The sequence below is a fragment of the Dreissena polymorpha genome, chromosome 4 (genome assembly GCF_020536995.1).
Source record: "Dreissena polymorpha isolate Duluth1 chromosome 4, UMN_Dpol_1.0, whole genome shotgun sequence".
NCBI classification, from domain to species: Eukaryota; Metazoa; Mollusca; class Bivalvia; order Myida; family Dreissenidae; genus Dreissena; species Dreissena polymorpha.
This window is the reverse complement of record NC_068358.1, coordinates 24879971-24895097: the sequence shown is the minus strand read 5'-3', so window position 1 is coordinate 24895097 and position 15127 is coordinate 24879971. Positions and strand designations below refer to the sequence as shown.

The 15127-nt window shown below is 34.4% G+C and overlaps 1 protein-coding gene and 1 non-coding gene across 2 annotated transcripts in view; one reads left to right on the top strand and one right to left on the bottom strand.

Annotated features, from left to right (window-relative positions):
• Positions 1 to 14897, bottom strand: part of LOC127875946 (structural maintenance of chromosomes protein 5-like) — a 77328-nt gene extending 62431 nt beyond the window's left edge. Inside the window, exons 1-2 of the mRNA XM_052420713.1 lie at positions 14743 to 14897; positions 698 to 892 (exon numbers count right to left, since the gene is read on the bottom strand). Of these exons, the coding sequence (XP_052276673.1) occupies positions 698 to 892; positions 14743 to 14792 (245 nt within the window). The 5' untranslated portion in view covers positions 14793 to 14897. The remainder of the gene's footprint in view (positions 1 to 697; positions 893 to 14742) is intronic.
• Positions 13136 to 13217, top strand: Trnas-aga (transfer RNA serine (anticodon AGA)). Its single transcript has one exon. It is a non-coding gene; the product is annotated as a tRNA-Ser (tRNA).
• Positions 14898 to 15127: the final 230 nt, after the last annotated feature.

The window sequence follows — 15127 nt, the reverse complement described above, 5'->3', positions numbered from 1 at the left end:
AGGTGCGGGTGTAATACCAAACTTAACCCTTTCAGTGCCGGAACCGAATTTTGAAGGCCTTTGCAAACAGTTTGGATCCAGATGAGATGCCACAGAACGTGGCATCTCATCAGGATCCAAACTGTTTTTGCTATTCTGATAGTATTCTTTGACAAAAATTGAAGAAAATGCTAATTTTAGAAATTCAGCAGACGACATTTTTCCCAGCATGCAAAGGGTTAAGGCGTACAAGCATATTGTGCTATTTGACCTGTATTTCATAACAGGTAAGTGCAATAGAAATAATTATTAATTAATGTACGCACACGTTATTCTGCCAGTAAAAACCCACTTGCCTGTAATACCGCACTTATCCATCTTATTTCAAACACATAATGTCCTTGCGCCTACTGACTTACTTTATTTTTCAGTAACTGTAGAGTGAGGTTGAATAATATTACTTCATTCACTTGTTTCCTATTTGAATGCCAAGATTTTAATAACCATTGGAACATGCATCTTAAGATGTTCCTTTTTTTCAGATTTTCAAAAGCAAAAGTTCACGTTTTGTGGTACACTAATTTTTATGTGCAATGTGGTTTTGTCTGAGAATTTGGACACTCCAAACTATTAGCCAAGGTTGCTATAGATTTACAAAAAATAATTGATATCCCCGTAAGTGGCCACAATTTGCGCTTATAGCTAAGCGTTCACTTACAGCTCTAGTTCAATGCAAGCCTTCTTGCATCCATACTTGATGAAGTCTGTTGGGTGGTTTGCACGTCCCAGGAGGCTGGGCTTGCCGGCCAAGCCCAGGCAAATGGCACACACAATGGTCGACTTGCCCGTTCCATTCGGACCAATTATCACATTCAAGCGAGGACCGCATTGGAATTCTACAGAGTCATACGTTCTGAAATATACAAAATATTTTACCATCATTTGCAGTAGTCAGAAAAGTGGGTGTTAAGTTACAAGTTATAATATTTCATGGTATATTAATACCTGATTGACCATATATATGAAGTAGTTGCCTCTCAGCAGCTGACTGCCTTTTTCTATTATCAAAGTAATATCATCTTTGCCCCCAAAAAAGAACTATTTGAAATTTGGACATCAATCATTTCGTGGGCAAGACTATCGTAACTCACTTTTTGAAAAATATACAGGAGAAGCAAAAAACGTTTTATTTTTCTTAATACTTTTCTTAAAGACAGAAGTTCCTTAATGTGAGTACAAAATAACAATCTTTTAAATATGAGATCGTAAAATCTAAATTAACTTCTTTTTTTATATTTTTAACTTTTTTTGAGTTACGATACTTTTGCAGGGAAAATGCTAAATTTTTTGGGTGGATTTTCCACGACAAAGTATCGTAACTTGAGTAACGATACTTTTGCATGCAATAATACCATAAAAATGGAAGTAATTTTTAGTTGCAAAACTATTGTATATTTTGTTGTTGAAGTTTTCAGCAGCCATAAATTGAAAAGATTTGTCTGCTTTAATTTTGGCAACTTTTATAATCATTTCTAATGGCCAGACTTACAGTAAGTTCAGGAAAATCTAAACAGAAACATAATATTTTGAAACTTTATTCAATAACTCTTGAACAGTATAAAACATTAATATAAACAATATTGATTGTTGTAAACATTGTTTTTAACTTAACAATTAATACAAATAAAGAAATAATGGAAATATTTTGGAAATTTATCAGTAATTAAATATTCAGCTCTCTTTTAGTTGGTGTTGAATTAGAATACTTGTAACAGTATTAACTTATTCTTCATATGTATTTCTAAAAGATAATAATCTTTATATATGCACAGAAATCTAAAACAAAAATGGGATGTATTTTAAAATATATATAGTTAGTTTAACTAAAATCCAGAATCATTATTATTAATTAATATAAATATTGTCAAGACTATTATCATAATTATTGATGGTTATAATGATCATGCTTGTAAATTGAACTATATTTTTGATGGATTGGAATTTGAGTGTAATCCAAAGTGACAGCGTTTCAAGAAATTATCAGAGACGGTAATTAAATCAATTGCAATATAAAAATTATCAAATGGCCAGTTAACACCTGTATATGAAGAGACTGTTACCCTACTCATGAGGCAGAAGTAGAAAAAATCAATGGTGCACCCTTTTAAAAAGGTAGTCTGCACAAAGACCTATGAAGTCTCTAATTTTTACTTGCTTATAGTAATCAAATTATCCCTCATAAGAATATTGTGCTGGGTCTTGGTATGTCTCTTCATTGTGTAAAGGTACATATAGTTACAGTAAATTCCTCACTTTCATAACAAAACTGGTACTTAAATTGATTTGGATAACTGATGTCCATTTTTATGGTTTTTCACGTTGCGGTAAATTGACATAATTTAATCAAATTGTTTCAGATTCGCAAACTTTCATTGTAATTATAATATTTGTGAGGAAACAGTAATACTGAACATTAACCATGATATCAAATATCCATTACATGCATCTTTTGACGATTTTAAAAACCTGAAAATTATAAAGCGTTGCAACACAAAATGATTGAATAATTTGGAGAGTTCTGTTGCTGTCGTTATATTTTGTGAATATACGAGGATTGCTAATATTTTGTATAAAATACATCACTCATTGTGTAAGCACGGATAGCCAAGTGGTCTAAGCAATAGATTTTTACTCCGATAGACTTTTACTCCAGAGGTCAGACGTGTTTCGAGCTCAGTAGAGGGTTACTTTTTTCTTTCTTTCTTTGATTGTATTCTTGTTTTTTTACTGGAGCTTTTAAGATCCAATGTTTACATTTATCAATATAAAGCATTTAATGAAAAACTTCAATACATGCTAAAATCTGTGAAAAGGTCCCTTTAAATCGAAATCAATGTACCTTTTCCCGCTCTGTTGTATCATTGAAATACAAATGTATTTTATAAACATGCCTTACAGTCATAGAAGTTATCCAAGAAAGTCTATTCAACTTTACTATTCCTTAGACAACATGACACACCATTCCCTAGACTATCAACCTATTTTGTATATTTTTCACACCATTGCTTAGATTACTGATCTCAACTTGATTATACGCTAGAAAACTGACTTCAACATCACTATGTCCTTGACAAGCTGCCTCACTTTTCTATAGACAACTGCAGACCTTCACTTCACTATTCCCTATACAACTGACCTCAACTTCACTATTCCATAGAAAACTGACCACAACTTCACTATTCCCTAGACAACTAACTCCAACATCAATATTCCAATTCAGGGGTTTTTATCTGATTTTGGGGAAAGGGCCTGGCCTTTTTTGAGGGGAAAAAAATCGCGCAAAATGCCGGATTTTGGGGGAAAAAATCACGCGAAACGCCGGATTTTGGGGAAAATAAGGAAGGTCTTAAATAATCAATTCAACATATTTTGCTGTTTTTAAAACAAAATTAATGCAACAGATAATTTAATTATGCAATATGTTATATTTTCTACACTGGATCAGGTTAACTTATGTATTTAAAGTTTAAAAAAAAAAAGTCTGGGGGAAAATTTACCTGCTGAGGGGAAAAAAAATCTGAGGGGAAAGGGCCGATTTTCAGCGGGTCCCAAAGAAGGAAAAAAAGCCCTGTCCATTGACAAGCCGCCTCACTATTCCCTAAACAACTGACCCTAATTTGACTATTCCCTAGACAACTGACCTCAACTTCACTATTCCCTATACAAGTGACCTCAACTTCATATTCCATAGACAACTAACCTCAACTTCACTATTCCCTAGACAACTGACCTCAACTTCACTATTCGCTAGACAACTGACCTCAACTACACTATTCCCTAGACAACTGACCTCAACTTCACTATTCCCTAGTCAACTGACCTCAACTTCACTGTTCCCTATACAACTGACCTCAACTTCACTGTTCCCAAGATAACTGACCTCAACTATACCACTAGTATTCTAAAAATTAGTTGCCTCACTTTCGATTAACTTTTGACCTCAACTCCACTATTCTGTTGACAATTTGCCGCACCATTCCATTGACTATCAACCTCAACTTCCTTTTTCTTTTGAACAGCTGCCTCAATATTCCTTATTCTAATGACCACAACTTCACTATTCCCTAGACTTCTTGCCTTACTATTCCCTAGACTACCAACCTCAACAATACTATTCGTATCCCTTTCTACATACCGTAGGTTTCCACGTATAGCGCGCTCCAGTGTAAAACGCGCAGGCTGTTTTTTAAATGCAAAAATAGAGAAAAAATATTTGAAGACAATAAAACCACCAAATCAGACCGAAAATGACCGCCATTTTACTATTGCACAATCCAATAATCCGGAGCATTGGAAAGCTTAATTAAGCATTCAAAATAGGAAGCGTCATTTTGATTAGGAGCATGGGTTGCATAGCACTATTCTTTTCTGACAATTTTGTAATTTTCTAGCAAAAGATTAACAGTCCACGTGCATTTCGTGAAAAACGTGGGAAAATAAGAATTAGTGTACATCGTGTGATTTTTCCTCGGGGAAAGCATGGGCATTACCGGTAAATTTGAATGTCGCATGGGAGACAGAGATACAGTTGTCGAGGTACACCACTGTTGAAAGTTCAATATTTATACACACAAAATGCAATTGCATATCTTTACGTTCTCAAGTGTCAATTAGTGTCTCAAATGTCAATTAGCGTCTTAAGAAGTTGTGGCACATTTTACTCAATAACATCTGCCAATTACGAAGTGCTAAATGACCCCCTTTCACACCTACCGTTACCCGCAAAAAAGACCTCGTTCGCACCTATCCTTACCTGCTCTCCGGAATGTCTACAACAATCCCCATCGAAATTCATCAATACAGAAGTGTAAAAACACAAACAAAGAAATGTCCGCAAGTTTATTCAAACAAATTTATTTTTGACCAAAACTTCTCTACCGCATTCATATCTACCAGTAGCGACTTCTTGTTGTTTCGACAAAGGCCCCTCAGTCTGTCCGATTATAGGGTGGTAATTTTCTGGAAAAAAACATGGTGGCCATTTTGATTATTTACCATTACACAACATATTTTTTACCAATTTAGCAGCCAGGATAGCTTGTATCAATGTATAGCGCGCACCAGCTTTTTAATTTGAATTTTGGAGGTAAAACACTGCGCGCTATACGTGGAAACCTACGGTATACCTCACTATTCCCTATTACCCACTTATATCCCATTATTCACCAAACTACTGACATCCACTTAAATATTCCATTGACCTCATGTTCACTGTTCCCAACGACCACAACTTCAGTTTTCCTTGGACTGCCAATGTTCGCTTCACTATCCCCTTGTCTGCCTTTGCATTTGAATTTCAAGGGGTCAGTGGTTCGAGCCCCGTTAAGTGTTACCTTTTTTTTCTTAATTTAGTTATATTCTTTTTTTTTGCTAGAGATTTTTAGATCCAATGTTTACATTTATCAATATAAAGCTATAAATATAAAATACAAACTTCAATACATGCCAAAATCTGTGAAAAGGCCCCTTCAATTAATTTTTATAGTTGAAAACAATCGTTTTTCAAATCAAATAGTACCAGTAATAATTTATATGGTTGATGCTTTTCCTAACAATTCTCTGCATCCTTAAATCCACATACATTTCAATGGGTACAAACCTAGGTAACAATCTTGTCAAAGATGTATGACAGTGTTGGCATATCAACATGAAACATCGCTAAATAATCTTTATGTTGCATTTTCCTTGTTTTTTAAATGCGGATTTTAATTTGCAAATTAATATTTTGTAATTAATACCTTTCCTTTTGCTTTGTAAACTGGCAATAAAACTAAATTATGCTTTCATGTTGACATTTCTACAATATTACCCTAATTTACACTAAGCTTAAAACCCATACCGACACATTTACTCATATGAGCTGCAAAACTAAAAATGTGTCTACATGGTGAATGAAAAAATTTACAGAAAAAGTAGATTTCCCAAATTGCTATATCCTTTATTCTAATAACTACACAACAAAGATTGTCAAACAGTTTTTCAGATTATTATTCAACTCTTTTTGAAGACATTATTATTTTTATAAATTATAAAGTTGTTTATTTCGCTTACCGGTAGTTTAGGTATTTGTTAAAAATTGGAAATATTCAGTTATTCAATTTTGGCAATTTTGGCCTACTGGCAGGAAATCTCTCCAACATTTTAATGGCTCTCGGTAAAGCTCAAGGTGAAAACATGGTTAAGGTTTAGGCAAAAAAAACATTATCAACAATAAAGATGGATGTAGAATCTAAGTTGCAATAATCGTTCTAAACAGAAAACAGAAAAAATTCAACAAAAGGATATAAAATGCACTTTTTTTTACTAATGTGGAAAACCTTAACTATAACCAAGCTGAAAATAAAATAAAAACATTCCAAGTACTAAGTTTTAACAAATTTCAATGTAAAATGTGCTCTGAAAACTCAAGTTATGATAGTTTTGCATGAAATAATTATCATGATGTGATTCATTTTTGTATGCAAAACTATCGTAACTCAAGTAACGATAGTCTTGCAGGGAAAAAAAAGCTAATTTTGAGTTACGATATTTCTGCACTATCACCATTTCAACTATAAAGATTGGAAATATAGTGCTAGTAATTTTACAGTACATGTATATGTAGAACATTTAAATACTATGAACAATTCAGAAAAGTCATTTTCTGAAAAAAGTGGAGTTACGATAGTTTTGCGTGGAGCCCACGATTTGTTTTTCATTTATGCAAGCAGCTTTGGTCTAAAGGCTGAGCAAAGTTGTATATGAAAACAGGGGTTATCTGCTATTTAAAAAAGGCCGTAAAATGAACCTGATCGCAAAGCAAACAGACCCGACACCAAACCGAAATTGAATTGTAAAATAAAATTCCCAATATCCCCCCCAATTTTTTGTTGTTGTTTTTTAAGAAGGAAGGGTCTAACAATTATATTTATTCAATATCTATTTTTGTATATAATGGTCACAGATTAAACAAGAGTGCCAAACTGTCACAAGATACGCCCATTTGGAGGTTTTGGACAACTTGATAACTTTACCATGACCCATATTTGAACTTGACCTTCATATCATCTAGACACAACTTCTGACCAAATTTGGTGAAGATCAGATGAAAACTACTTCAATTAGAGACCAGACACCATGCTAAATGCTTGAAATGCACTAAGTGACCTTGTGATCTAGTTTTTGACTCGGTATGACCCATATTTGAACTTGACCTAGATATTGTCTAGACACAACTTCTGACCAAATTTGGTGAAGATCGGATGAAAACTACTTCAATTAGAGAGTGGACACCATGCTAAATGCTTGAAATGAACTAAGTGACCCTGTGACCTAGTTTTTGACCTTGCATGACCCATATTCGAACTTGACCTAGATATTGTCTAGATACAACTTCTGACCAAGTATGGTGATTATCGGATGAAAACTACTTCTATTACAGAGCGAACACCATGCTAAATGCTTGAAATGCACTAAGTGACCCCGTGACCTAGTTTTTGACCCGGCATGATTCATATTCGAACTTGATCGAGATATTGTCTGAATACAACTTCTGACCAAGTTTGGTGAAGATTGGATGAAAACTATTTGAATTAGAGAGCGGACACTGCTGTGGACGCTGTCCGCCCGCCCACCGCCAAGGTAAAACTATAATACGTCCTGTTTTTTTTAAACGGCGTATAAAAAGGTATTTGAATTTGTAAGATATTACTGGCTTTCCTGTAAGCCATGTTTCAAGAACATTGTTTGTCTGCTTTTTTAGAATATTGGACTTTGGACTCTGCATCTATGCATTGTTACAGGAGAGCCGTGTCTTAGCCTCTAATCATGGCCTGCGGCACCTAAATGAAGTGTTGTTACATGTATTGATGATGCAGAAAGCACTTTTGCCTGTCTAACTGAATCACATACCGATATATTAAGGGCAGAGCTATGCAATTACCAATTCTTTAATAAATTTCATTCTTTTTATCCTTCTTTATACTAACTATGATATAAAGTCTCAAGTAGGTTTAACATATACATAACATAAGTACTTATATAATTGTCCTCAAATATTTGAAATGCTAAGATATTTACACCTTGCTATGTGCGCAATTTTTCATAGATAATGACATGCATTTTTTTTGTAACCTTTGGTAAAGAAATGAACCAACAAAAATTTCTACTCCTACACAAAGTTCGCGTATTTTTAACCAAATACCATCAGCGGCGTAGACAGGCGAACTCATTTGAGTACAATTCGTTGGCTTAAATGGATAAATAAATTGGTCGAAACATGCAATAAACAAGAAATGTGTTTGTCAGAAACACTATGTCCCCTTCTGCGCTGCTTTGACTTTTTTTTTACCTTTGACCTTGAAGGATGACCTTGACCTTTCACCACTCAAAATGTGCAGCTCCATGAGATACACATGCATGCCAAATATCAAGTTGCTATCTTCAATATTGCAAAAGTTATTTCAAATGTTTAAGTTGGCGCAAACCAACCAACAGACCAACCAACCAACCAACAGACAGGGCAAAAACAATATGTCCCCCACTATAGTGGTGGGGGACATAAAAAATAAACCTAAGGGGGGTCAGGTCTAATGCATTCATTAAAGTCAGTAATATTCGACAAAAGTCAAATGTTTTAAAGATCGAGTATTAAATCATTATTTACGATTTGCTCCATTCACTTTAAAACCCCTAACACTTACTTTCTGTAATCGTGTGCGATAAAAGGGGCACAAACTGCGTTAATTAATATGTAATTATTTAAGATGCTGGTTTATCTATCTTTACTACACCCCTTGTATCCAAAAGTTTTTCACACGGCATGTAGTGTTAAAGCCTAAAGGCTTGAACTTACCACTCATTGGCTGAAAGGCATTAATGATTTAGGCTTAAACACTACACGGCAGTGTTCAAAATAGCCGTATTGTGATGTTTTCCAAGAAGATTTCCGTATGAACGAAGAATCAAAGCAGGGATTTTTTGGGTTGTGGGGGAAGGGGCCTTTAGCCCTTATGTAGGGGGAATTTTACGCGGGATTTTCCACTTTGGGGAAAAATTGTGCGCGTGGGAATTTTCGCGGCGTTCCCCTTTTTAGGGGATTTGTTTACTTACTCTCTCATTATTAAAAAACATTTGTACATGTTTGCACTATAATACACTGTTTTTTTCATAATTTATTACGTTTTGCAAGATTAAATTGAAATAGAATTGAGATATTATAATCATGAGACACATCTTTTTTTTTTTTTTTTAGGGGGAATTTTTGGTTCTGAAAGGGGAAAAAACCAGCCTAGTTTGGTGAGGGAAGACGCCGATATTCGGCGTCTGTTATATAAGGTAAAAAAAAATGCAAAGATAGGTCTTTTCACAAAAGAATGGACCGACGTGCTACATTTCACATTTCCTACAAGGTAGATTTCTATTTTAAATAACTAAAAAAGTAAATGCAACAATGAATTGTCGCCAAACTTACGCCTTAAACCATAAATTTATCCAGGGCCCTCAATCCATTTAAAGGGAAGCGGGTCGCTTTCAATAGCAGGGGGAATTTTAGGATATGGGGGGAATTTTTATGTTTTCATTTTAGGTCAAGTATACAGCAAAATACCACCTAAATATCAGTATGTTTTGACTTTATTTGTTCAGCCATATACATTTACTCATTTTCTTAAAGTACTGAGTCTGTCTTAAAGTCAATCATTCTGTCATTTGTTTGAAATGAGATAAAGCTTTACCTAGCTGAGCACTCAAAAGTTTTTCTGGTCCACAGTGGACTACGTGTCAGATATGTTCCAGTGTCTGTTGTTTCAAGGATGATCTTAGAGGTGTACAGACACTGTTCATAAGAGAAAAGACTCTACCACAGCAGTTGAAGTTGGAATTAAAGCTGATAATAAAACCAAAATAATACCGTATTGCTGGTTAAACATAGTAAAATTGTGTACAAACCAAGTTGGAAGACGAGTCATCTGATTCAGACAACATACAAACATCATCTGTTATTTTTGTCACTTAAGTGGTGGTATCATCTAGGCATATTTTTTTGCTTCTTCGCGACCATGATGCAGATGAAGATGGCTCAGAAACATTTTCATTCATAGCTAAACTCAAAGTCTGTTGTTTAAACAATTGATCGATTTTTTTAAACGATTCCGTTGCTTTTTTGTTTATCTTTTTCTAAAACAACTTTAAATTGTGCGAGTTTTTTTATGTGTCAACCGGTGCGAGCGTAAGAATAACACTGTTAAAGGGGCCTTTTCACAGATTTTGGCATTTTTTAATTCATTCATTAAATGCTTTATATTGATAAATGTAAACATTGGATCGTAAAGGCTTCAGTAAAAAATCAAGAATAAAATTAAAAAAAGGAAAAGAACATTGCCCGGAGCAGGTTTCGAACCAGTGACCCCTGGAGTCCTGCCAGAGTCCTGAAGTAAAAACGCTTTAGCCTACTGAGCTATTCCGCCGAGTACACATACTTGGCGTATTTTATACCTTATATAAGCAATCTTCGTAGTTTCACAAAATTTAACGACAAAAACAGAACTATCCAAATTATTCAATCGTTTCGCGTTGCAACGCTTTATAATTTTTAGGTTTTAAAATCGTCAAAAGATGCATATAATGGCTATATTAGACCATGGTAAATGTTCAGTATTACTGTTTCCTCACAAATATCATAACTAAAACGAAAATTTGCGAATCTGAAACAACTTTTTTCAATTTTGTCAATTTACCAAAGCGTGAAAAGATCCCTTTAAACGGTGTAGACATACTTTATTCCTCTTGTGAAAAGTATTATGGAAACACGGATCGATTTAGAAGTCCTAATTCGGCTAAATTATATTGTTTTTCTGATTTTCTTTATTTATTTTGGGGGGGATTTTTTAATCTCATTTGGGGGAGAAAAAAACAACTTTTTTGATGGGGGATGTGAATTTTACAGATTGAGGGCCCTGTTATCACAAGATCTACCTGTTCATGGAATGTTTGATTAACTGCAGCATAAAAGTAATAATAGATCTTTTTTTTTTATTACAATGTTGAATTAAAACTAGTCTATTATATTTTAATCATTAAATCAAAATATGGAAAAGCTGTTTTGGTGAAATTATATAAAGCATTTTATTATATATTGATTTAAATTTTCGTCTTACACAATTGCTGTATGGCTCAGTTGTTATAGTGGAAAACTAGTAATCTGGGGATGCGAGTTCGAATCCTACCACATTCATGGATTTTTTTCGTTTTTACCATAATTATTGTTGAATTTGTGACAGGATAAACAGCGGCACCTTAAGAATAGCGCAATCAGCCTGGTTTCAAAACACACCTGGATATTCTCTAGTTTCAGATGGTATATTCTGTGCAACATGTTACATCTTTGCTAGCACAGTCTTATAACAAACAATTAATCGCAGCTGAAAATTTCATCACCATTGTTATACTGCTTGTAGATTTATAGCAATCACTATTTGATTGGTTTAAAGTTTGAAAACATTGCAGGGGTTCTGAAATATGCTGTCCGAGTTGTCCGAGTCGTCAATTTCCCCTTCCGGACAAGCAGTTTTTGAAAGCTGACTTGTCCGGGGACAAGTAAAATTTCCGTGGTATTTGTTTTTCGAGAACGAAACTTCTCTATTTTCCGAAAATCAAAAACGAAAGTTTATATAAATAGCTTATGATTAATCTGCGGACTGGCACACTTTTTCAACTGGAGGTAGGTTATTTTCCGATAATAATTATTTAATGTAGTAAACCAGTCCACGAGTATATATAGCAACAGCCAATCACGCATAAGAAAACAATTTTAATAGAGAAACCAGCACACATGTGTACAGCAACAGCCAATTACGCATTAGAAAACACTTTTCGTACATTGCAAATGGCCGCATAATGTTCTAACGACCTGCATTCGATTTTATATAATAAAACCACTTCAACGTCAAGCCATGACGCTAATCAGACCAATGTTAAAATCAGTTCGGCGTCGGAAAAGGAGAGAAAAGCCAAGTATGAATATGATAAACATACGACGCCAAGCGGAAACGAGAATTTGTCGAGTCTTGGCTAATTGATTATCCTTGGCTTGAAAACGTTGCCGATGTGTGTAAATGTAAACTTTGTAAGGAGTTTCCTTTATTAGCGGATAATTATATACTTACAATTAACAGAGATTATTTTATTTCAAGTGAATTGTCTAGTCATGTTGAGATTATTAAATATCCGAGATGGTATCATGTGTGACTTAAACGTGATCTTATTATAGGCACATCTTGCTTGTATTTTTTGTTCATGTGAATTTTCTTGTTAACTATGTTTATAATTTAAAATAGAAAATAACAAAAGTGTATGCTTGTAATATTTGCTTAATTAGTAATGACCTTTTCCTTTATCTATCTTAAAAGTACGGACAAGTACTTCTTTGGTACGGACAAGTGAATTTGTGGGTCCAACTTGTCTGTGGACAAGTAGACTCTAAAAATATTTCAGAACCCCTGCATTGACATTTGAAAACAGCATTTGTTATAAATGTGTTAAACCCTATCCTTTGTGCACAGGAAGCGATTTCAAGGGTCCGTCGATGTTCTATTTTTGCATAGCTTCCGGGGCCCCTTGGCCCCCGGACCACTGGCTAGGGCATTGCATTGGACCTACTGGGGGCCCTAGCGGTCTCTGGCCTGGGACCCCAGTTATATTTTGAGTACAATAAATTAATGCATGGCTACGCCCCTGACCATCTCTGTGATTGAAGTATAAATGACAAATGACGCAATTTTAATCCGAAATATGTCATAATTTTCATAATATGGATAGGCCGAATCTCCATGAATTGATTTAAGGTAGCGCACCTCTAATGATTTCCCGCGATTTATTTTACGATCATTGCCGATCTTAAATGATCGGTTATTTCCGAGAGATGCATTTTATTTTTTTCAAACTTCGAAATTTGATATGTGTTTATCTAATTAATTTAGAATACATTATTTTCACTATAAATATTGACTTTGATCCAATTATCATCTGAAAAATATGATTTCGCGATTTCTTCAAAGATCGATGAGCCTTTTTACCTGTTTACTTATGGATTTTTAATTTAAAGATACACTGATGTGAAGTTGTCGTGGCCGAGTGGTAAAGGCGATGGATTAGAAATCTTTTGGGATCTTCCAGCGCAGGTTCGAATTCTGCCGACAACGCATACTTTTTGCGACGCTTTTTATTTCTTTTCTAACATAATTTGATTTAATATAGCATATAAGCTATGTTTATTGTTCAATATGTTGAAAATTGTAAGAACATCCTTCAATATTTAAAATTAAAACAACATTATGGCTAAATTGGGTAAATTACTGCTGAAAATACGAATGATGCATGTTGCATTTTTATTTTTATTTCAAAAAGTAAACGGTAAATCTGTCTATTTCTTGGTATTTTTGCTGTATATAGTGTTTCTATAAAAAATAAGTTTAAAATATAACTTAAATGATACTATTTTGATTTTTATGACACTTTGTTTTTAACCGACCCAATTTTTACTTGGCTGAAGTCACTTATGGTGGACGAACCAGTTATCGAACACCTAAGAAATTACCTTAAATTATGTTAAAATGGAAACACTTAAAATGACAAAAACATTTTGTTTTAACAAATGACTAAAAGTTTCATCATTTAATAAATTATCTGTAAAGTTTTCCAGCAAATATCCTTCAAGAATTCATAACAATGATTCCCTGGTTATTGTCACCTCTAGCAGACAAAACAAAATGGCGGCCGATGTAAACATGACCTTTTACCCGACACTTCATAAAATCTACTCTAGCATATACAAAGTCACATGACTATCACGTGACCCGGACTCGGCGAAAAAATCTGCGTCTGTTGTAATCAAACTTGCAAATAGAAATATGCTTTTGGTGTGTAAATGCACGTTTTGATAAATGCATTCAAAAAGTAATAGCCAAAAACACATAAAACCGTGTAAATAACAATAAATGCATTCTTTTAACCATTTTTTGGCGCATTTGTTTCAAGCTAAGTACGGTAGTCAAGTAGGTCATGCACTTTATGTGCGACCATTTGTTTATTTATGTGACGTAATGCACACTTTTGCGCATGTGCATACAGAATAAAAACAAAATGTCCGAAAATAGGTGCTGTTCGATAACAGGTACTTACACGATACATTTCATGGCGCTATTCCATAGATAAAAAATTGTAAAAATTAAATGTCTGTAAAAATATACTTATTTCATCTTGTTTAAACTTTAAACACCTTTACTGCATCTGTACACACCAACTGCATGCCCATATTTGGAAATCTGAATGAATTATGGAACTTTTATATACCCCAGGGGTGAAAATAAACTGGACAAAAGCCGAGCGTGAGGGTGGTTTTGAAAAAATCGGTATATTTTTTTTTAAAGCATGGAAAGCCTACCTACAAATTTGCATGTAGTTCAGTGAAATGATGCTGATTAGGAAAATAATTAATACAATTATATTTGGATATGTGCCCATTAGGGGTGCGCTACCTTAACTATAGGAAAAAATGAAACGTTTAATTTATAAAACTCGGTACGAAGTACCTTGGTTACAAACGCACGTATGTTAAACCGAAAGTAGGTCAAGTCGCGTTTATTCCATCGACGGACAGCCATATTTTTACGAAATAAAATTAACATAAGCTATCGTCTATCGTTCACATTAATTCTATAAACTTACAGCACATTGTCAAGCTTGATTCTTACTATCGATCCTTCGCAGTAAGACATTTCCGCGCGAGTTTTTAGTATTTGACCCCAGGATGATTATCATACCACAAAGAAATATTTCTGGAAAAAACTCAAGGCAGTAAACCGTGGAAGCAGTGGAACCAGATCCCGGTTCGGGCAAATGTGTTCGATCTTATATTCGTGAGTTTACAATTACAGTTTAAGTGCATATAACAGAATAAATTAAACCCAGAGGCAAACAATACATGCTCAACTTTAACAAAGTTTATCTCGATTAAAAGAGTAACTAAATGGACAATATGTTCAGGGGCGGATCCAGGATTTCTGGTTTGGGGGGGGGGGGCGGGATATTGAAAGATTTGCTGGGGATCAAG